This window comes from Falco rusticolus, chromosome 1, assembly GCF_015220075.1.
Source record: "Falco rusticolus isolate bFalRus1 chromosome 1, bFalRus1.pri, whole genome shotgun sequence".
Taxonomy (NCBI): Eukaryota; Metazoa; Chordata; class Aves; order Falconiformes; family Falconidae; genus Falco; species Falco rusticolus.
In genome coordinates, this window is record NC_051187.1 from 103,838,549 (window position 1) to 103,859,725 (window position 21,177).

Below are 21,177 nucleotides of genomic sequence, written 5' to 3' on the forward strand. Positions count from 1 at the left end.
GGCGGGGGCGGAGTGGAGGAAGGAGGAGGAATTTCTAGGTTGGGCTTACGAACAGTTTTTCAAAATTCTCAGCATGTTAAAAAAAAAAAAAAAACCAACAAACCACGATAATCTGGCCCTTCGTCTCTAGGTTACGTTTGCCTCTGCTGTGGCTGAGCTCATGGAAAATTGCAGCTTAGCTCCTGCGCTCAGTGCCAAGGTTAGTAGGTTTAAAAACTAACCGATAACATCTTTGTAAATTTAGGAGTCATTTCTTTCAAGCCTGCTGATCCTTCCAGCCTGGATTTTGGAGCTTTCCTAGACATCCAAGTGAGCCAAACGGTCCGATGGTATCTGCCCTGGAAATTCAGCGGTCCCTCAGGAACATTGCCTTCAAATACCCCAAGGGAGGAAGAAGGCTGCTGTTCCCCAAGGCCCCCGAGGGGTGTATGTTGAGATCCTTCTCCCTGTTCCCGACAGACACAGCACACGATGACGCTCTGCGTGTAACTTACAATAATCACTGGTTTTATTTGTAAAAAATTACAATAGAAAAGTACCTTTAAACGTATTTCCAAAAGCGGAGTAGACAATGTGGAAGCTTCTCTCCTCTCCACAAGACAAATTACAGGAAATAGTTTGCTAAAAGAGTTAGTCCGTTGCTTGGAAACGCTGGTATCGTTCCTTATAGAGCCGCTCAGAGGTTTGTCTTGGAATTGATTTCTTCTCACGTCGCCTTTATCAATCCCACTCTTTACAGAAAACCCCAACGGGACAGTTTCCCATCACACCATCTCACTCTCCCGCCCTGCCCCAGCTCCGGCAGCCGAAATCTCAGCCATGTTATTTTGGCCCACCCACAGAATAAAAGGAAGAAGGAAGAAAAAAAGGTTATGGTGTTTCACAAGGCCACGGGCACCCCATGTCTTCAGTGCAGCTGGGAAACCAGCTATGGTGAAGCCCGTGCAGTGGCTGAGCTCGGTGTACCCTACAGCAGGGATGGGGTAGGGGGGGAAAGGCAGTGAAATTAGTTTTGCGCCTCCTTTTGCAAGAAACTGAAATCTGTTTGAGGTTTTGGTTTGGTTTGCTCTATTTTAAATTTTTTTTTCCCAATTCCTCCTGGAGCAAGGAGACTAGCATGTCAGCTGTCTCTTTGCTGGTACGCTATCTCTGTAAAGGTGACAGATACTGCCCCAGGGGTGTTAGCAACCTCCCTTCTTGTCTTCGCACACGGAAATGTGGAAATGCTACGCAGTGAGCAGCTGGACCAGCATAACCTTAACGCTAAAACCCCAGTTCCGCCCAGCACTTTGGCGTAACGGTAGGAACGTGTCTAAGCCCCTCGACTCGCTCGGGACTCACACCCAACCTTGAGTAAGCTGGTGAACCGAGGGTTTGTTTTCTTTATCTCATACAGCAGTTTACGTTGCCCGTAACAACTTCAAGCAGTCATCGCAGGAGGAGGAGGCAAATTGTCACCTTGCTACATGTGCGGGCTGTCTGCCCATCCCTGATCCGAGCCGTTGTACCATGCCGAAGCTTTGCACAGCAAGCTATTAACATAGCCCTAAGGTAAAAAAAATCACCATAAGAAAGTTTCTGATTGTCCTGCCTGGTTGTCATTTGGTACAACTGGGAAGAAAATGGGAATGCTGTAAGTGTCCGCAGACGTCTTGCTGTAACAGCCGGAGCACAATTCCTACAAACCCGAATCGTGTGTCTCAACATCTGCACGCACGTGAACATCATGCCTTCGACATGCAGCTGATGGGGCAGGGGGGGTGGATAGAGACTCTTAATTACACGCATTCAAAAGTCAAGCACAAAAACCTGTGGTCCGACCCAGTGTAAGATTGTCCTATTTAGGAGGTTTGGTACAAAAATACTTGCTCTCGTTTCGCTTTTTTTGTAGTCTGCTTTCCTATGGTTCTGTTTGAAAAGCCTTTTCAAACACTACAGCGATGCCTGTCAAACCATGCTTTCAGAAGTAACACACTCTTTCTTACAAATATACAGTGTAAAAGAGGAAAATATTATTACTAGGTATGCTTTTCGGTTTTCTTCTAGGAGAGCAGATGTGTGATAGAGGCTGTGGGAAAGTCTTGGAGGAATCCAAACGTGTGAGGGGTTGTTTTTCTTTTTCAAGCCTGTAACAACAGAGAGAGGTGTTAAGACAAAAAAAAAAAAAAAAAAAAAAAGCAGCCGCAATCTTGGACTGAGGCAAAGTGGGAAAGGGAATGTGGTTAATCTTTCTTCCTTTGCGGGGAAGCTCCCGTGCCGCAGTGTGGGGGAGAGGCTTGTTTGGGAAACAGGGCGAGGAAGGGAGCGCAGTACATGCAGTGACAGCAGTGCATGCAGTGACGGAGCTCCATGGACAGTTGTTTAACCAGGAAAGAGCAAGGTGGGAAATGCCTGCGGGGAGAGCCGGGGCTTCCCAGGCAGGGGGGAAGGACCACACTGGTCCCAGTTCACTCCTCCCGATGGCTGTAGCCCCTGGGCTGTTAACTGAGGCACCAGCTGGGAAGCCGAGAGTTAAGTTTGAGTTGAATTTTGCACTTAAGAGGAATTCAGTCTCTTGATCCAAGGCAGGAAGCAGGACAGCAGCAAGATGAGATTACCGGGGGTAATTCAAAGCCGAGAGGCATTCCTCGGCTGCCGAAACTCTCGCCCCAGATATAACGATAAACACGGGAATGACAGAGCCATGGTTCCATGCTGGAGGTGCTGTGCCGTAATGGGAGCAGCGATGCCACCCGGCAGGGATCAGTCCCAGGGACGTGCCTGCCTCACTGCCCGCTTCTTCAGGGACATCATGTTGGCTTGGTTGCCCCCCTACCCCCTCCCCAAAGCAGCAAACCCCCCCGGGGCCGCGTCCCCTGGCGTGGCTGGGCGCCGTGCTGCAGCCTTACCAGCACACTGTGGTTTTGTGGAGAGCATGCCAACCCAGTAGCCGCCTTGGAAGACTCCATTAATACCCACAAGACTGACTGTAGGCCACCATCACACACCTGAGACCTGCGAAAGGACACAGCCAAGGATTAGGGACACTGGCAGGCGCAGCCGGGGTGCACTGCGGGGAGAGGTTATTTTTGCAGTGGCCGGGATCGGTGCCTCCTAAGGGGACAGCTGGCAGCTTAACCCTGCCCTGATGGACTCCACGCAGCAAGGACAGGGAGGATGAGGCAGGAGAGCCGGGTCGGCAGCAGAACACCTTGCTGGGCTGTGCCATAGCCCGCCCTGGCCAGAGGAGCCTGGTGGGGAGCCAGGAGGTCCCCAGCCTTCCACCCTTGCTGCCCATTGCGGCTGCTGGGATTGCTGTGGGGAGGTGGACCTGATCCAAGGGATTCACTCATCTCCCCTTCCCAAATACGGCTCTGCTTCAATTTTAGCTGGAAACATTGGCAGGTTCCGTATTTTGGAAGAACCACTGGTTCCCAAAGCATCACCACTCCCTATTTTTATCTGCTGGGCCTAAAATAGCCGGTAAATGCTTTGTAGATCCAAGTCCCGGGTCTGAACCCAAGAAGCCGGTCCTTCTGCCCTCGCCGGCTGAGCAAGCCTCATGGCCGCGGCGCAGCCTGTGGGTGCCAGGCGGACAGGCACAGCGGTGGCACGGGAGGATGGGCAGCCGATGCCGGAGCCTTCCCACCTCCTTGGATCTGATGGGATTTCTCCACAGGCTGGTGTGGATGTGGTGCAGGAGACTTCCCGGCGGACAGCAGCAGCGGCGGGGGATGGCGGCTGGGCTGGGATGGTCAGGGCAGGCTGGGATCACGGGGAAAGCAATGCTCAGCATCAGCAGAGCCTCCTTCCCCTTTTCCATTTGAATCCCTTGTGTTTATCCACAAAAGGCCGAGTTATTTGGAGAGCGTATCTTGCAAGGCTTTTTTTCATCTGAAGAGGTCCGAGGTGTAACCAGACCAGCCCCCTCGCTCTGGCTGGGCAGACAGGCACTCGGTAACGCCACGCTTCTTGTGGCAGCCCTGGGCTGCCAGGAGGGTTCTCGTTAAGGTTTAACGAGCTGTTTGCGTCACAGTGAGGCTGCCTTCAGCCAGGCGGCCCTGCTGCCACCTTCATTTGTAGGACCGTGCCATTGCCACGGCCCCCGGGGCATGCAGCCTCTGCTGCTGCAGCAGCATGGGCCGTGAGGCACGGGATATCTGGGAAAGCAATGGTGGGTGGGTGATGGGGTGGATGATGGTGGAGATGTCCCTTTCCTGGGGGCAGGGAGGGCGGCCGGACCTGCGGTACCTGCCAGAAAGTGGCCTCGCCAGCGCAAGGGTATGGTCTGGCCACCGCCCTGGGCTGCTGGAGAGTGGCAGCAGGGGACAGCTCAGGGTAAGGGTGGAGGTGGCCACCAGCCCACCGCACCAGAGAAGGATGGGCACAGAGAGGTAGCGCTTACCCGGCATTCAGCAGAACTGACGGGACTTCCAGCCCTGAGAACCAGCCTCGGAGGGAGGGAGCCAGCGCATCTGCAAAGACAAGAGGGGCGCAGGGTGAGAGAGGTAGTGGCTGCCCACCCTGGCAAGAGCTGGCTGCCTCCGGGACTCCCCTTTCCTGGCCTTCCCCAGGCACAGGGTGGATGGAGGTCCAAACACAAGCAGCACAGCCATCCCGGCTCCGGTTCGGACAGCAACACCAGCTGGGGCTGAGCACGGCCCCTGGCGTCGCTGCTTGCCGCAGGACCGAGCCGGGCTGGCAGCACCGCGGTTGCACCAAGCAGGAGTGGGCTCACCCCTGCTTAGCATCTGCAAAGTCCACAAGAGACAGGGGCAGAAAATGTCAGGACACCAAAACCCAGTGGCTCTCGATGACGGCCCATGTGCACTCGGTGCTTTGCAGGATAATGCCACATTGGCCCCACCATCCGAGGTTCCCCGTCCCACCGCTCCGTGCAGGACCCAGCTGGGGAGGCCACCCTGCAGCGAGGAGCTCCGGGTTGGATGGTGGCTGCCCTCTCCAACGCTCCCCACCGAAATCCTGCCACCGGCCGCTGCAGGAGGCACGGGGACAGCCTGCAGCCCCTAGCAAAGCAGTGCTGCCTGCTTCCCCACAGCACCCAGGGGCAACAGGAAAGGTGCCACCACCATCCTCCCCACTGTGCTGGCTTTGTAACCACACGGATAACGTTTCTTGGAACAGTGCCCAACATCACGTCTCAGCCTGGGTTTTCCCAGGGGGCTCTCAGGGCCTCCATACACCTCCGTTTCCTCTGCCAGCCATCCCCCTGGCCTCCCGAGCAGCGCAGGTGCTGCCTGTTAGCCATTATTGACAAGGCAAGTATGTAGCCGCAATAATATTTACCGCTGCTCTTCCTATAAACAGCAGGGCCGGAAAAGTCGGAGTTTCATCCAAAGGCTGTGGCTGGTTTGTATGCTGAGTGCTTTTCCTCACCCTCCTGCTCAAACCAGCCCCCATCTGCCTCCGGCTCCCAGCGATGGTGGCTCCGGATAACCCGGCTCAGTTCCAGCGGGCCAGGGCCAAAGCCTTTCGGATGTGGCTTATCCAGAAAATCTGTTTCCGTGCACTTGTTTCCTCCTGCTCACCGCCAAGCCAGAGCCGGCAGTGAGGAGCGAAAGCCGGGATGATGTTGGTGTGGTGATGGCAGCTGATGAGGAGCTGCCCGTGTCCCCCCGAAGGCGGGGGTCTCTTCCCGGCATCCCCGCGATGCCGCTCTAGGAAACATCCCAAAGGCTGGTGCCGCAAAGAAATCCTCCGCCACCCCCATTTCCACTTCTCTTCTTTTCCCTGCTCCTCTCCCGAGGCGGGTGGTTAATTTTTAACGGCCACGTGCTGCCATCGGAGCCACTGGTGGTGGCAGCCAGCAGAAGAGCACTTGTGAGAAGAGCAGCACCTCGTCAATAATAGATGGGTCCTCCATTTGTGCTTCGCTCACCCTCTCCTCCCCATCAGAGTCGCTTTGCTTCATACCCCGCATCACACAAAGCCACATCCCAGCGATGCCTGTGGGGTGACCGGGGGCTCGGGAGCCCCCAGCTTGCACCGTGCCAGCAGCTGGGTGGCTCTTTGGTGCCGGGAGCGACGGGGCCGGTCCAGCCCCAGCGAGCATCCCTCCCTCCCCGCCTGCCCCTGGTGCGGGCAAGAGCGAAGGTAGGAAGGCAGAGAGAGGCGTTGGGGAGAGGCAGGCAGTGCTGCCCGCGCGCTCAGCTTGGTTTGGGTGCCATCCCTAAATTTCAGGGAGGGGGGCAGTGAGTGCCTGTTAGCCGGGCAGAGGTTAGTGGTGCGGCGAGCACCGAGGGGATGGGGGGGCGGGTCTGGGGCGGGGGGTGAGCGCAGTGGTGGTGGATGGATCTGAATTACCTGGGCGTGCAGCGAAGCGGGATAGGTGAAAGCAGGAGGAGGTAGAGCAGGTGCTAACTCCGCTGGGTACAGAGGGTATGGCCCCCACACTTCAGGGCTACTGGGGTAAAGTGCAGGCACTGTGAGCTCATCTGCAAGAAAAGAAGAAGGAGAGTTAACGGTGACCACCGCACCGCGGCCCTCACCGCCCCACGTGCTGCATGATGGCACCGACGGTCATTCCTTCTCCCCCCAGAGCAGGCACGAGCAGGAGCAGAGCTTCCCCCAGAGAAGTGCCAGCATGCCAGTCGGTGTGCCGACCCGCAGAGCCAGCACTGAGCTTGCGCTCCCGCTGGGAAAACGCAGGGCTCAGCTGGTGGCGAGCAATGCCGTGGGGCTGGGCACATCGTCACTGTGAGGTTTCATTGCCCAGGGGATGCGGTGTCATGGGCACGAAGGAGAGCGTGCAGCTCGTGCCCGCACGCAGCAACGAGGCAAGGAACCGGCGTCCACGTAAGAGCTCTTCCAGCAGCAGAAATGGGTACGGCGTGCTCACGGCAGGACGTCGCTGAGGTCTCCACCGAGACTCCAAGCCATCACTCAGAAACTTGCCAGCACGGTCACGCAGTGCTGCAGGCTCGTCCCACTCCCACACGCCGTGCCAAGGCAGCCGTCACTGCCACCGGCTCCTCTCCAGCGCTGGCAGCCGCCTCTGGGCACCCACGGCCACCAGGCCGGCGTGTGCGGCTGGCACTGCCGCTTCCCGCTGGGCATGGCGTTCCCCACCAGCACCCATCCCAGCTCCTTCCAGCATCCCGCACCAGGAGCCCCGCATCCCCACATCCACCTATGATCTCCGCGCAACATCAAATTGCCTGAATAAGGCGTTTTGCCAAGGCAAATGAGGACGAGGGCAACCCCTGGCACCTGCCACCCCAAAAGCCTGCTGGCATTGCAGCGGTGGCGGGGGGGGGCACATGGCGAGGCTCCCTGGGGAGGGCCAGGGCCAGTACTTACAGGGCTCCCGGGCGATGAACTGAGGTACGGCGGTGGGGAGAGGTGTGCTGGGGTTGGGGGTGCCCACCAGCTTGCTCTTGGCCATCTTGGTGTTCGCCTTGGCGAACTCCAGCCGCAGCGTCTGGGGGATCTCGGGGTCGAAGCGGATGCCCTGCGGGAGGGAAGGAGGCATGGCAGCTAGGTGAGCACCACCAAGTGCCAGCCCTGCAGCAAAAATAACTCCTCGTTATTTTTTTATTATTTTTTTTTCAACTTCCAGCCTTGAAATGAGCTAATTTGCCGGCCCCGAGGCGGCTCGCATTCCTCCGGCATCTTTAGCATCGGCACCATATTTGGCAGTCGGCATCCCGCAGCCCAGCTCTTATCCAGAGGGATTAGCAGAGCCAAAAAAAAAAGTTTTACATTGAAAATGAAGACAAGGGGAAAAAAAAAAACAAAAAAAACCACCAAACCAAAACCCGGCAAGGAATCGGAGAACCGGCTCCATGCGGTTCTCCCCGTGACTGTTTTCATGAGGTTCTCTCCACAGAAGGAGCTGCTAAAGGAAAGCGAAATTTGCTTTTGCTTTTGCAGCTTTAGGAGGGATTTTTCCCGCTGAAGAAACAGGAGAGGCTGGGAAAGGCACCTCTCACTGACTCATATCTAAGGCTCTAATCCTTAAGCTTCCAGCCTTCCTGCAGGGCCCTGGGAAAGGCGAGGGGGATGCAGCCCCCCTGGGGGAGGATGCAGATGAGAACAGCCGATGGGGATCGGCTGGAGGGATGGGGATGCTGTGGGGCCAGCTGGGGTGGGAGATGTACATCCCTGGGACGGAGGAATTCGGAGAATATCTGGGGACAACAGGAAAATGAGGGGGGGGAAATCCCCCAAAAATGGAGCAGCCAGGTGCACTCACGTTCAGCGCGTTCTTCGCCGCCTCTGCCTCGGAGCGGCTATCAAAGCTGACGAAGCCCACGGGCTGCAGAGGAAGGAGGGGGGGCACCATCAGTCAGGGTGGCAGGGCACTGGGGGGACCCTTACCCGGGTGACCGGCAGCACCGGAGGAGGGTGGAAGCGTGACGGGGGATGCTCGCCCTGGTCTGAGCGGCGCCTACCTGCTTGGAGGTGAGTTTGATGAGAGACCCTTCGTACCCCTGCGAGGAAAGAATAAAAAAGGGTGTTTGTGGAGATGCCCGTGATTCAGCTGCTCCTTGGAGAGGGAAACCTCCTGCACCCACCACCCGGCAGCCCCACAGCTGGGGGCCATGCGGGGAGCTCACTAAGGCTCAGCACCAGCATGGGGACTCGCTGCTGCTGGATTTGTGTCGGGATGCTGGATGCCTGATAATATCATCCTTTGTGTTTCAAAAGAGCCGGTGCCTGAGCTGCAGGTCTGGCAGGGTGAAGAGACTGGAGAGGTTTGCAGCCAGCACTCTTCTGCTGCTAAATGGGCTGCAAATCAACGTGCAATTAAAACCCTGGTGCAATCAAAGTGCCCAATGCCATCTTCCTATGGTTTACTGGGGGCAAAAAGGTGCAGAACTGTTTCTGTGAATAAAGTGACCGAATTAGACTTTCTGGGGGAAAGCAGCGGGCTCCCAGATCCCCCAGGGTTGGTGGGGCCACAGGGATGGGGCACAGAGCCAGCCCTGCACTTCCACCCCCCTCTCCCCTCCCTAATCTAGTACCTTAAAGGGCCTGAAGAGCAGGTAAAGTTCCCGGGGCTTGATATCCAGAGGCAACCCGCTGACAAAGAGCGTCCTCACCTAGAAAAGAAGAAAGGAGGTTCCTGGGGACCCTCCCTCACTCTTAGCTTGGGGATCCCCCACATCTCCCACAGCCTTAGGTGGTGGCACACCACAGGGATGATGGCAGCCTGAGGGGAACCGCGAGCCTTCAGCCACACTTGGGGGATGTGGCATTTTTGGGAGAGGCATCCCCATCCCTTGGGTGACCATGGAGGAAACCGGTAAGATGCCACGGAAAGGTAACCGAGACCCGTCCTCACTACAGCAACTGCCCTCTGGGTCAAAAAGGCTGTCAGCATCGCGGCACCTTCCACCCTGGTCTGGCAAACAGGCTCTCTCCTGGCATCCCCAGCAGAGCCTTACTCTGCAGACAATGCCTATTGTCTCTGCTTAATTGCAGCAGCTCATTAAGGACTGGGAGAAGCAAATCCCAACTCTTCCTCCTGGAGGAATGGCTCTGTTTTGGAGGGGGCTGGTTTTAAGCAGCTTGTCACCGGTTTATAAAATCACCTTTTAAGGAGTTTTAACTCCTTTTGGGTGGATCTAAATGTTTGCCTTGGTGCAGCATCCTCAAAGCCAGGGCGGCTGGCAGCAACCCTGCTGCCACCGACCCTGAGGGGGGATGCGGGGTTCCCTGGGGACAGGCAAACCCCACCGGGGCAAGACCCATGCTGGGATGGTTTTGCTTTACAACCAGCTTGTAACTTGTGGAGTGGTGTGGAGCAGGAGACCAACAGCTGGATCTGCTGCCGGTCCCCCTCTCCTCATCCCCAAAATCTCATCCAGACACTTTGGTGACCGATGGCTGGAGACCCGCGAGAGCTTGGGGGTGCCAACAGCCCCAACCAGCCCCACCTGGACCCTCCACCCACCCACGCAGACTGCCCATGGTTCAGGGGCTGTATTTAGGCTCAGACCCCCCTGGGGAGGGAGCAGTTGGCTTGGCCTCAGCCCTGCCGTGTCCTTGTGGGTAGGTCTGACACTGAGTGCCATCACCCACCACCTCTGCTCTTGCTGGGGCACCCAGGGATGGTGCCTGTGTCGGTGGGGTCCCTGCCTGGCTCTCCCCCTCAGCTTCAGGCTTGCAAGCCAGCCCCACTCCTGCTGCTGCCATAGCATCTTTCCAGGAGGCCATCTGGAGGATTTGATGGCTGTAGCTTATTTTTTCAGGCACCCACATGGCTTGTGAGAGCTGGTCTGGAGGGGCTAGACCAAGGTCACCCACCCCAGGTGCCAAGCTGCCAGATTGGGGCTGAAGGAGGGGAAAACATTGATTTTTTTTTTTTTAATTTTTTTTTTTTTTTTTGGGGGGGGGGGGGCAGGCACACCCTACTCGCTGGGACAGACATATGAAACAACCAGAGACAGACAGCCCAGGCCTATTCTTCTACTGACATTTCTTCTTTCTCTTGCAGATAAGCTATCTACCCCATCTCACAGCCTAGGAGCAGCAAACATTCCCGCTTTGTGTAACAAAACCTCTGGCTGACCTATATCTATTAAATAACAAAAGGTATTCCAGGCTGTTTGCATATAGCCCTTGTGTCAACAGCCCAGTGAGGTGATAACCATCGCTGCTGGTACCCATCGCCGGGTGCACGCTGGGTGCATGGGGGCTGCCAGAAAACAAGCCACCTGTGAAAGTATGGCCATCCGACGCTTGACTCCACTTGGAAAGCAAACCCAGCTCCGGCCAAGAAAGGATGCTCATGGCCTTGCCCAGAGGGATGCTGAGAGCTCCAGCAGCGCAGGCATGTCCTCAGCCTTTCCTGAGCCAGGGCTGCAGTCAGGTACAACCCTGTAGCCTGTCCCCTCTACTGGGACCAGCCATGGGGGGACTGGAAGGCCCCCCCAAGGGCACCTTGGGGGACCCCTGCCTGCTTTCTGCCTAACTTCTGAGACCAGAGGGCGATGGAGCATCCCAAGGCATTCAGTGCTACACCGATGGAGACACTGCCCGAATTTCTCCTGGCAGGGGTTGGGGAAGGATTCACCTGGAGGAGCAACCCTCATGTCCATGAAATTCAATGTAAAGAAGGCAAATTCACTCTTTCCTAGGGGAAAAAATTATTCCCCTTCAGACAGGTCTGCCTGAGGGTGGCCGCTGCTATCCAGGGAACCAGCTTGGAATCCATCCTCCCAGCTGGGTCTGCCTCCTGAGGAGGCTGAGCATCCCTGCCTGTCCCCCCTTGCCTGCAGCATCCCTCGCGCAGGGACGGCAGGCTGGCTTCTCGCCTCCCCTCTCCCTAGGGAGCTGCATGAAACACCAGAGGTGTCGAGACAGCTCCAGGGGAGAACCCGCCGCCAATTTGCCACGTCCCTGAAATCCAAACCCCTAAGAGCCCATCTTGCCAGATCATTTAGCCCCATAGCCATGCAGCGGAGAGATGAGAGAGATAAAAAACTGAAAAATCCTCCGAAATTCGGCCTCGCAAAGGAAGGGCTCCTCTTCAGTAATGACTTGTTTTCTTTGAAAGTTCAAACGTGGGTCGGCCAAGTTTTAAACCGTAAAATTATACAGCGGTGAGGGGGTGAGGGAGAAGGGCTCTAAAGGATGCCCCAGCTGCTTTCCAGTCCCGAAAGGATGTTTGAGAGCTGGGAGAAGGGAGGAGATACAAGGTCCTAGGTGCTTCCCATCTGCACCCCACAAAAATCTACGGAGGGGCTGGTGCACCCAGCCAAAGGGATATTTGAGTAGGTCCTACGTAAACAGCATCCTTCGGCTGGGCTGGGTAACAAGCAGGTGGGAGGATCTGGGCTGTGTTAAAATGAGGTGGGACTGGCAGAGAAAGGGAGCGTCCTCAGGGACAATTCCCAGCAGGCTGGACGGATATCCTTTTGCCAAGGGGAAGATTTTAGGCGGAAATATTACTCCTGCCCTTAAATGGAAGAGGAGCTTCAGCCCGCAGGGAGCTGCTCCAGGCTTTCCTGTGCCGAGATCCCAGGGATTCAGCCCCCATCCTCTACCAGAAACGCTCCCAGCACAAAATCCTGCCCTTGAGGGTGGAAAAAAAGGCCTTAACAGAGAACTGCCTGGCCAGCAGGCAGGTGTATGCTCTTCCACAGGGAAAAATGACGGCTTCTGGGAGGCAGATCGGGCAAGACGCGTACTCCCGAGCAGCCTGGGGGACATGGGTCAGACCTCCAGGTCCCCAGCAGGGCTCAGCAAAAGGAGCTGGAGCAGAGTGGTGGGAGTCCCACAGCCCAAACACCCCCGCTTCAGGACACCCCGAGCTGTTTCATTTCCATTCTGCTCCACAGACATCTTTTAGTTTCTTCTTGGTGGAGCATTTCTCCATCTCTCCTTTCTTGGTACAATCTGGGGTGAACCAAAGGTTTCTTCCAGGTCAGCAGTGCTGATGTTTGCTCCTGGAAGCCGCTGGCCATGGGTGCAGGACCTCGCAGTGACCACAGCCTTGACTCCCTTCAGCGGGGATGGCAGCCACGGGACTGCACAAGGAACACACCAAGTCCTCTTTCCACAGTCCTCCTCTGCTCCTGCTGCTGCACCCCAGATTTGCCAGGGCTGCTGGATGCCACCTCTGCCACCTCACTCCTGGTTTTTCCCCTCCTGGTGTTTATCATCCCTGCAGAAAGTCTTCTCCTAGCTTCTCCTACTCTCCTCTCCCTAGGAAGCTATCCATCCCACTTCTGGCCCGTCCCTCTCCCCTCTGCTCCCCCATGTCCCACCATCACCTTCTGCTGTCCCCAAAATGCTGTGTCCTGTCTGGGACCAGTTCAAGGGATGCTGCAGAGTCTGGGGGGTTTGCCAGGACAGTCTGGGCTGGGGACACAGAAGGACGTGCAGGGACCCAGGCCAAGAGGTGGCTGGGGTCTCCAGACCATGGCCCAAGGATGGTCCCACCATGAAGAGGTCCATGATGGAGCACTGGCAGCCCTCCTCCTCCTCTTCCTCACGTGAAGCCACAAGCCAGGTTTGCGTCCTGAAGGTGAGCTGGGGAGGCATTTGGCTGCCTTGGACCCCCATCAGATGGCGGCACCCCAAGGGATGCCGGGTGCCCCGAGGGATGCCGGGTGCCGGTCACACTCCCCTGCCCCTGCCCAAACCAGCCCCCCTGGTAAACGTTAACAGGCCCGGGGGGCGGCAGGGAGAGGCGGAAGGCGGACGGGTGATTCATTCACGAGGCATTTCATGTCTCCTTCGAGCCCAGCTCCCTGGCGGCCACCTTTCCATGGGGGCTTGCTTTAATTCTCCACCAGCCGATTAGCCGCTTGGCTGCCCGCCGGCGGGGAGGCACCACCGGGCACTGGACCCCAGTGGTAGCAGGAGGGGGACGGCACGGGGCCGCCGTCCAGCCGTAAAACAGGGAACAGAGGTTTTGCTCCCCCCGCCCTGACCCCCCCAAGCAAAGCAGGGTGCTGCCTCTGCCTCCCACCCCCTCCACCCCCCCACCCCCCACCCCCCCCCACCCCCGGCGGGGTGCATTCCGGCCCCGCGGGGATTACTCCTTGAGTAAATACTCCCTCTGCTAATGGAGCGTCCTCCTCGGCTGGGTTTAGATTCCTGTGCTGTGTGTACGCATGCCGTCAGCCCGCAAAACTCCCCGACATAAACAAGGCCGAGGCCGAGGGACGCTGGCTCTAGTGGCCCTGGGATGCGGGAGGAGTGGGCTCAGCCTCCAGCCTCGCCACTCGTAGCCGTTTCTCCAGAGCGGTAGCCAAATGGCCAGCAGAGGATGGGAGGAGAGGAGCAGCCCTCCGGGAAGAGTGATTCTGGAGCTGCCGGGGCTGGAACGAGGAAGCAGTGGAGGAAAAGCCAGCGAGAAGCCAAGAGAGCAGATGGGGGATTGCAAAAGAGGAGTGGCGGGCACGGGTGGGGGTCACGCGTGGCCGTGTCCCACCCATGGCTTTGGTCCCAAACCCTCCGAACCCCACGCTCAAAGGAGGGAAGGACGCAGGAGCATGGCGTGGTGCGACACAGGGGCAAACCTCATCCCCTCACCGGGCACCTTCCCCCCAGAAGCCAGCGCTAGGGTCCCCTCCCCGCTCCCCCAGGGTGAGGGATCTGGCATGGGATGGGGATGAGGGCCACGAGCCGGGCTCTCCAGAGCCACTCCGCTACCAAATAAGGCCTCCATCGAGCCTTTTACATGCCATTCTCGCCTGGCCAAAGTGACGTGACCTCCTTTCCAATTGTTCTTCTGCCGGCCCCCCCCCACCCCCCCCCCCCATGCTCCTCTGTGGGGACCCCCCGAGCCCACAGCAACCCTGTCCCGGGGGGGGAGGTCCCTCACGGGGGGCAGGCAAAAGGGATGGGGAAGCCACCTCGGGAGCAGGCAGCGGGACTCCTGCCAGCTGGGGGGGCTTGTTCCACCTGACTGACACCCGTCCCAAGATGGGCGCTGCTTCTCCCTCTTTTTTGGGGGGCACGAAGCTGGAAGGCAAGCCCTGGGGAGGAGTAGGGCGCAGTAACCGGGCAGCCCCTTTCCCCTGCGCTTAAGCAAATACTCGACAGCACCGGCTCTTCCAGCCACGGCTGGGAAAAACTCGTGCAGGGAAAATACCTGCCTGGCACTGGAGGAGCACGAGCGGCCATTGCCCTCCTCACACGTCCCCAGCATGGCAGGGGACCCTGGCACCTCGCAGCCGTCCCCTCTGGCCACTCATCATCCCCAGCAGCCCCCCCCCCGGGCAGAGCGGCATTGCAAGGTCAGGGGATCCCCAAGGGCCAGGGGGTGATGGCCGGCCCCCGGCCCCCCGGATCCAGCCGGGAGCAGGGCGAGGGCTGCCCACGGCCAGCGCAGCGCATGCCGTGCCACCGGGAAAGGCAACAGGCCCTCCATGGCCATCTCCCACCGCCGGGTCCCCCCGAGCCGCAGCGCCTGCAAGCACCCGGGCAGCATGGTTTGCCCCACACCCGGCGAGGCTGCCAGCAAGAAAATTCCCTATTATTGGGGCGCTTTGGGAAACTTTGGGAAGTTTCGTGTCAGAACCACCTCTGGAATATAAAACCAAAGGCAGGCGAGCGGAGCTGTGGTGCGCCCCGGCACTGTCCGTCAGCCAGAGACCCCAGGACAACCCGGCCGGAGCAGGCGGTGAGGGGAGGGCGCGGAGGATCCTGCCCCGGCCGCTCTCACACTCCCAAAGTCCAAATTCCCATCTCAAGGTCACGGGCAAAACCAGGAACTTGGCGGTCGCAAGGGAGAAAGCCCGCTCTCGGCCCCGCGGGGGGCGGGGGGCTGGTCTCCCGTGGGGGGGGAGACTGTTGGGGACACCTTTGGGGTGAGCCCCACGAGGGGTGCCCGGCACCCCCCAAGGCACCGGCCCCGCGGGCTGGGGGGTCAGCCTGGTTTGGGGCCCTCCCACCCCGGGAGCTGCGCGTCTCGAGTGGGGCTGCCCCACACCCGGGGGGCTGCCCCGGGGGGTTGCCCCGGGGAGCCGGGGCGCGCCTGCGGGGAGCCCCGGGGGGATGCCGGCGGGATGCGGGGGTGTCCCGGGGATGGGGGGATGCGCTGCCCGCCGCCGGTGCCCCCCCCGCCAGCCCCCGGTACGTGGGGCCGGGGAAGCCGGCGGGCCCCCTCCAGCACGGAGCCGCCCCCGGCGTGGGGGGCGCGGATGGCGGGTGGGGAGGGGGATGCCGGACCAACACCCCCCCCAAAACCCCGACCTCCCCAAACCCAGACACACCGCCCCCCCCGCCCCCCGCGGCGAGGCACCCCCGGCCCGGTACCTCCTCCTCGGGCAGGCCAGTGTCGGCGGGGCCGCCCCCCGGTCGGCGGGGAGGCTGCTCATGGTGCGAGCGGCCAAGCTGCTGGTTCCCGCCGGCGGCAGCCGCGTCCGGGGCGGGCGGGGCGGGGCTGGGGCTGGGGCTGGGGCTGGGGCTGGGGCTGGGGCCGGCCGGCGGCGGGCAGCGGCGGGCCGGGGCGGGGCGCGGGGCCGGGGCGGGCCGGGGCCGGGGCGGGGGGAGCGGGGGGGGGGGGGGGGCAGGGCTGGGGCCGTGGGACACGGGGTCATGGGCGCGGGAGGGGGGGGCGGGGCAGGCCTGGGGCACGGGGCAGGAGGCTGGGGACACGAGGCAGGCGGCTGGGGGCATGGGACAGGAGGCTGGGGACACGGGGCACAAGGCTGGGGACGTAGGACAGGAGGCTGGGGACACGGAACAGAAGACTGGGGACACAGGGCAGGAGGCTGGGGGCACGGGGCTGAGGGCATGGGGCACAAGGCTGGGGACACGAGACAGAAGGCTGGGCACATGGGACACAGGCTGGGGGCGCTGGACACAGTTAGGGATACAGGACATATGGGGCACAGTCCCAGGGACATGGGACACTGGACACAGGGTTAGGGACAGAGGACATAAGGCTGGGGATGTGCACAGGAGGCTGGGGGCACAGGGCACAAGGCTGGGGAATGGAACAGAAGGCTGGGGACATGGGACAGGAGGCTGGGGACATGGGATACAGGCTAGGGACACGGGACAGAAGGCTGGGGACATGGGACATGGGCTGCAGACAATGGACATAGGGGTAGGGATACAGGACACAAGGCTGGGGACATGGAACAGAAGGCTGGGGACATGGGACAGGAGGCTGGGGGCACTGGACACAGAGTTAGGGATACAGGACACACAGGACACAGTCCCAGGGACATGGGACACTAGACACAGGGTTAGGGACAGAGAACACAAGCCTGGGGATGCAGCACAGGAGGCTGGGGGCATGGGACACTGGACACAGGGTTAGGGACACTGGACACAAGGCTGGGGACATGGGACAGAATGCTGGGGATGTGGGACACAGGGGTAAGGACACACGACATAAGGCTGGGGACATGGGACACAGGCTGGGAACACAAGATACAAGGTTGGGAACATGGGACACAGTTCCATTGACATGGGACACAGGACGCAAGGCTGGGGACACAGGACACAATCCCAGGGACACGGGACACAAGGCTGGAGACACAAGACACAGCCCCAGGAATACGGCTGCAGGACAGAGGAGGGGACAGTGCTGGGAACACAAAGCACAGGAGGGGGATGCAGGGGCAGGACAGGCTGTGGGACAGGGAGCGGGCCACCGAGGGCTGGCCATGGTGTGATGGAGGTGACACTGGAGCAGGGGTCCCCGCTGTGCCGTGCCAGCCCTGCCCACCCCTGTGCCCCCAGCCCTGGCAGGACCCAGGGGCGGTGGGGGCTCTGCCACCCATGTTCCCTCCCCCCCTGGCCCTGGGGTCGCAGTCAGGCTGCCACCCCACTCCTGCGTAGGCTGGGCTTTGGGTGACCCTGCGCTGGGACGTACGCTCTGCCCCATTACATTTTATTTTTTTTTTGGGGGGGGGTGACCCCAGCCCCGCCATATCCCTGCGGATGGGGCTGTAACCCCACACCAGCTCCGGAGCGGTGTGACAGACACCCTCGGGATGAAAGCCACCTGAGCAGCAGCCGTACCCAGAGCAGATGCTGCCCGCACACCGCACGTGGGGACCGGAGGTGACACTGAGGACATCTTGCCGATGGCAGGGGGCTTATGTACTGAGGGGGCATTTAAGGTCACGGCTCGCCTTTCTGCGCCTCGGTGGCCAGATTGGGCCTGCGGGCAGCTGCCTGCCGGCCTCAGTGCGGCCACTGGCTGAGAGCAGAGGGTTTCCAGAGCAGAACCTCTCGTGCTGGGAGGGAGATGGAAACGCGCCGCGCCAGCCAGATTTGGGGGAGTGGGAAGCGTCTGCCTATGAGGGCAGGCGGCCCCCAGAGGGAATCTAAAGTGTGGGGACCGATCTAATTGTCCAAATCCACTGGAGTGTCTCACTTTGGGGGTAAATTCCCAGCAAAAGATCTTTCAGCAAGGGGAGAAGTTGGGGAGGAAAGATGTGTTTCATGTCCCACTGTTTTCCCCCTCCGTGGGCAGCTCCACAGAAAGCTTTGGGGGGGCTGCTCGGGTGGGCTAGAGACCAGCAGCCACCGCGACAATGTCTGCAGCCCTTGTTTGTGCTCAGCTCGGGAAAGACCTGTGGTTTCCCTGCAGTGCCAGACCCTGGGTTGGAATCGCAAAGCCAGGAAACGGTGGGATTTTATTTTTGGCATCTCCTGGTCCCAAATCTAACCCCATGCCCAGCAGGTACCCGGGGCTCCTCGGCCAGCAGCTGCCGATGCCCTCTCCTCTCTGCTTCCTACAGGAATTTCTGTCTCAACACCATTTTCCTTCCACGCTAAGGCAAAGCAGGGGGCTGTGCCGTACAAGGATAGATGGGGAAGTTGTTAACATCCCCGGGGAATCTCAAGGGTGGCTGGGAGGTGCGGACCTGCCTGGAGCTCACCAGAAGGGCTGATGCACGGAGGAGCTTCAGCTCCGCTCCGGCCTCTCCGGGAGGGCAGCCGAGCAGGAGGCAGAGCACAGCACCAGCCCTGGAGCCTCTCCCACCCACCATCCGCATGGGTCCGGGGGTGCAGGGCCCGGACACCCCTCCCTCCCCGCTCTCCCGCAGCGTGGGTCCATCTCCCTCTGCCGGTAAAGCCGGGGAAGGAGCGGGAGCGGTGCAGGGCTGCTCCCGAGGGCTGTCCGCAGGGGAGGGCCAGGGCTGTCCGCAGGGATGTCCGCAGGGCTGGTCCGCAGGAGGGCCAGGGCTGTCCGCAGGGATGTCCGCAGGGACAAACACCCCGAGGCAAGGGAAAGTCCACCCTGATAGGGCCGGGATACAGCGTTACCTGACGCCGAAAGGACTGCAGACCCCCTCGACAGAAATGAGGTGACATTTTTATTCCTAAAACAAATCACATGCAACAGAGTTAGTGCACAAGAGACAGCGGATCCAATGCAGTCCGAGATCCTCGGTGGCATACAATAAAGGACACAAGGAAGCAAGACTTTTTTTTTGTTTTCAAGATGGAATGAGGGACATGGAGACTAGCTGCTTCCTGGGGGCCACGTAGTGCTTCGCAGGACCAAACAACCCCCCCCATCGGCCACCGGCAGCAGAAGGTGCTCAGCTCTTGACCGGAGTGGACGCGGCCTTCATGGTCTTCTTTAGGTGATGGTAGTTTGGCAAGATCTTCATCAGGAAATCCAGCTGCAGCGTCTGGGGCTGGAAACAGAGGCAGGGGAGGTCAGCCAGCAGCCCCGCTGCCCCCGCTCGGGCAGCCTGCAGAGGACAGGAGGGTGACAGTGTGTCACCTGCGTGTGGCACCCACCTGTGGCCGCTCGGTCTGGACACGGCGCAGGCAGTCAGCCCATAGATGACGGTGTTTCAGGGATCACCTCGTAGGTGTTGACATTACAGCAGACCCCGATGATGCAGCCACTCGTCAGGATCACATTCCTGCCAACAAATGCTGCCAGGGAAAGAGAGGGATCCCTGTGAGAGCCATGCCCACAGTGCGGTTAAACCCTGCACCACCAAACAACAGCACCATGAGCTGCTCAGCACCAGGAACCGGAGCCAGCTCCCACCAAGGCAGCAACACAGGTGGGTTCTGTGTGAAAATCCCAGCTTCGTGGCAAGCTGCAGTTTGGCCTCAGCTACAGCAAGGCACCAACACGCAATCCTCCGCTACTCCCAGCATCTGCAAGAGCAAAACCTCACCAGGGCCACGATGATGAGCCAAGACTTACCTTTGGATTCAATGACGTTGTTATCTCCCACCTTCATTGCTTGGGAATCTACACGTCTGTGTTAAAGAAAACTGTAAAGTGTTTTGCTTCTATTCCAAAAGGTAAACCCTGGCACCGTTTCCAACCACCACCCTGCACCCAAAAAAGCCCTGGGCTGTTCTGGCAGAGCCCCCCGTGTGCCTGCCCCCATACCGATCCCCAGGCACGGTGTATCGGGCGTTCCACCTCCCTGCGCCGCAAGGATGCAACACCCAACCTCAAAAACATTGTTGGTGCCAATGACCATTGGCTTGGGCTCCACCTCCTCCGCTTCGGGTGTAATATTCTCTGGATACCTGTGGAAGATGGAAGAATACATTTCAGGTTTTGAGATGACAAAGACACCGTCCTGCTTGGCAGCTCAGCTGTGTGAGCAGCTGAAGTCACTGATATCCCATCCCATCCAGTGAGAGCATCAGGTTTTTGGGATTAGGATCCTTCTAGAGATCTGAGAAGGATTCAGAGGGGGTGTACTTCTCCCCTAGCCACAGTGCCACACATAAAAGCAGGAAAAGTTTGGGTTTTCTGTTTTAAATTCGGCCTCCCCAGAGATTTTTAAGCTTGGAAAGCGGTGAGCACAAGGGCAGGTCCGACAGGAGGGATGGAGGGTCTCCACCTCGGGACACCCAGGAAACACCACACCGCAAACACAAGCGCAGCCAGCCCCCTGCAGGGACCCCTGCCCACCCGCCGGGCTCCGGGGGACACGGATGGTGGCTGCCCCCTCCCCCCCCTTCCCTGAGACGGCGGCCGGGGGTGACCCCCGTGGGGAGCCCCGTGGGGACACCCCCCGCCTGCCGACCGACCCATTGATGATGAGCGCCTGCTCCTCGATCAAGTTGCCCTCCCCGATGACGATCGGTCCCGCCTCGGCGATGATCCTGGCCTTGGGGTGGATCACCGTGCGGGGTCCTGCGGGGAGCGGCGTGGGGTTACCCCGCGGCCGCCCCCCGCCGCCCCCCCCCCCGCCCCGGCCGCCCCTTACCGATGGTCACGTCCCCGCGGATCTCGCTCTCCACGCACACCACGGCCCCCGGCGCGATCTTCACGCTGTGGGAATGGATGGGGGGTGTGAGGGGAACGGCTGAGGGGAGGGAGCGGGCGGGGGCCGGCCAGCACTCACCTCTTCTGCACCTTCTCCGCCATGACAGCACCGGGCCGCGCCTGCGCGGGGCCGCCCCCGCCGCCGCCATCTTACCACCCCACCCCACCCGCGGCAGGGCGGGGGTCCGGTCTCCCCCCCCCCCCTCCGTGAGGTGGCGGCGCTGCAGCCGGGAGCCCCCGGCGCTCGGAGCCGCCACCCGGCCCAGGTGAGGAGGGCAGCGGCCGGGCCGGGGCTCGCAGCCGGGGCCGGGGAGGCCTCCGAGGCGCGGGGGCTCGGGGCGGCGGGGCCGGGCCGGGCCGGGCCCTGCGGGGCGCTGGGGCTCGGGCCCGTCCGGCCGCTGCTCTGGCTGCGGAGCAGGGCCCGGGCCCGGCGGCTTTGGAGCCGGGCTGCGCCGGCCGGTCCCAGGGCTCGGGGTGGGGACTCGACCCGCGGGGTGTGC

General features: G+C 60.2%; 2 protein-coding genes across 2 annotated transcripts; both read right to left on the bottom strand.

Annotated features, from left to right (window-relative positions):
- Positions 1–486: 486 nt before the first annotated feature.
- On the bottom strand, positions 487–15,779 carry RBPMS (RNA binding protein, mRNA processing factor). Its single transcript, XM_037393115.1, is given in 10 exon segments — positions 487–2,126; positions 2,889–2,994; positions 4,385–4,454; positions 6,304–6,434; positions 7,300–7,450; positions 8,195–8,257; positions 8,394–8,432; positions 8,967–9,044; positions 15,718–15,755; positions 15,758–15,779. Coding segments are annotated over 8 exon segments (585 nt in total). The 3' UTR covers positions 487–2,126; positions 2,889–2,994; positions 4,385–4,391.
- Positions 15,780–18,729: 2,950 nt separating this feature from the next.
- Positions 18,730–20,860, bottom strand: DCTN6 (dynactin subunit 6). Its single transcript, XM_037393139.1, is given in 8 exon segments — positions 18,730–19,067; positions 19,174–19,210; positions 19,212–19,314; positions 19,595–19,642; positions 19,841–19,929; positions 20,440–20,545; positions 20,619–20,683; positions 20,757–20,860. Coding segments are annotated over 8 exon segments (570 nt in total). The 5' UTR covers positions 20,780–20,860; the 3' UTR covers positions 18,730–18,968.
- Between the last annotated feature and the right edge of the window lie 317 nt (positions 20,861–21,177).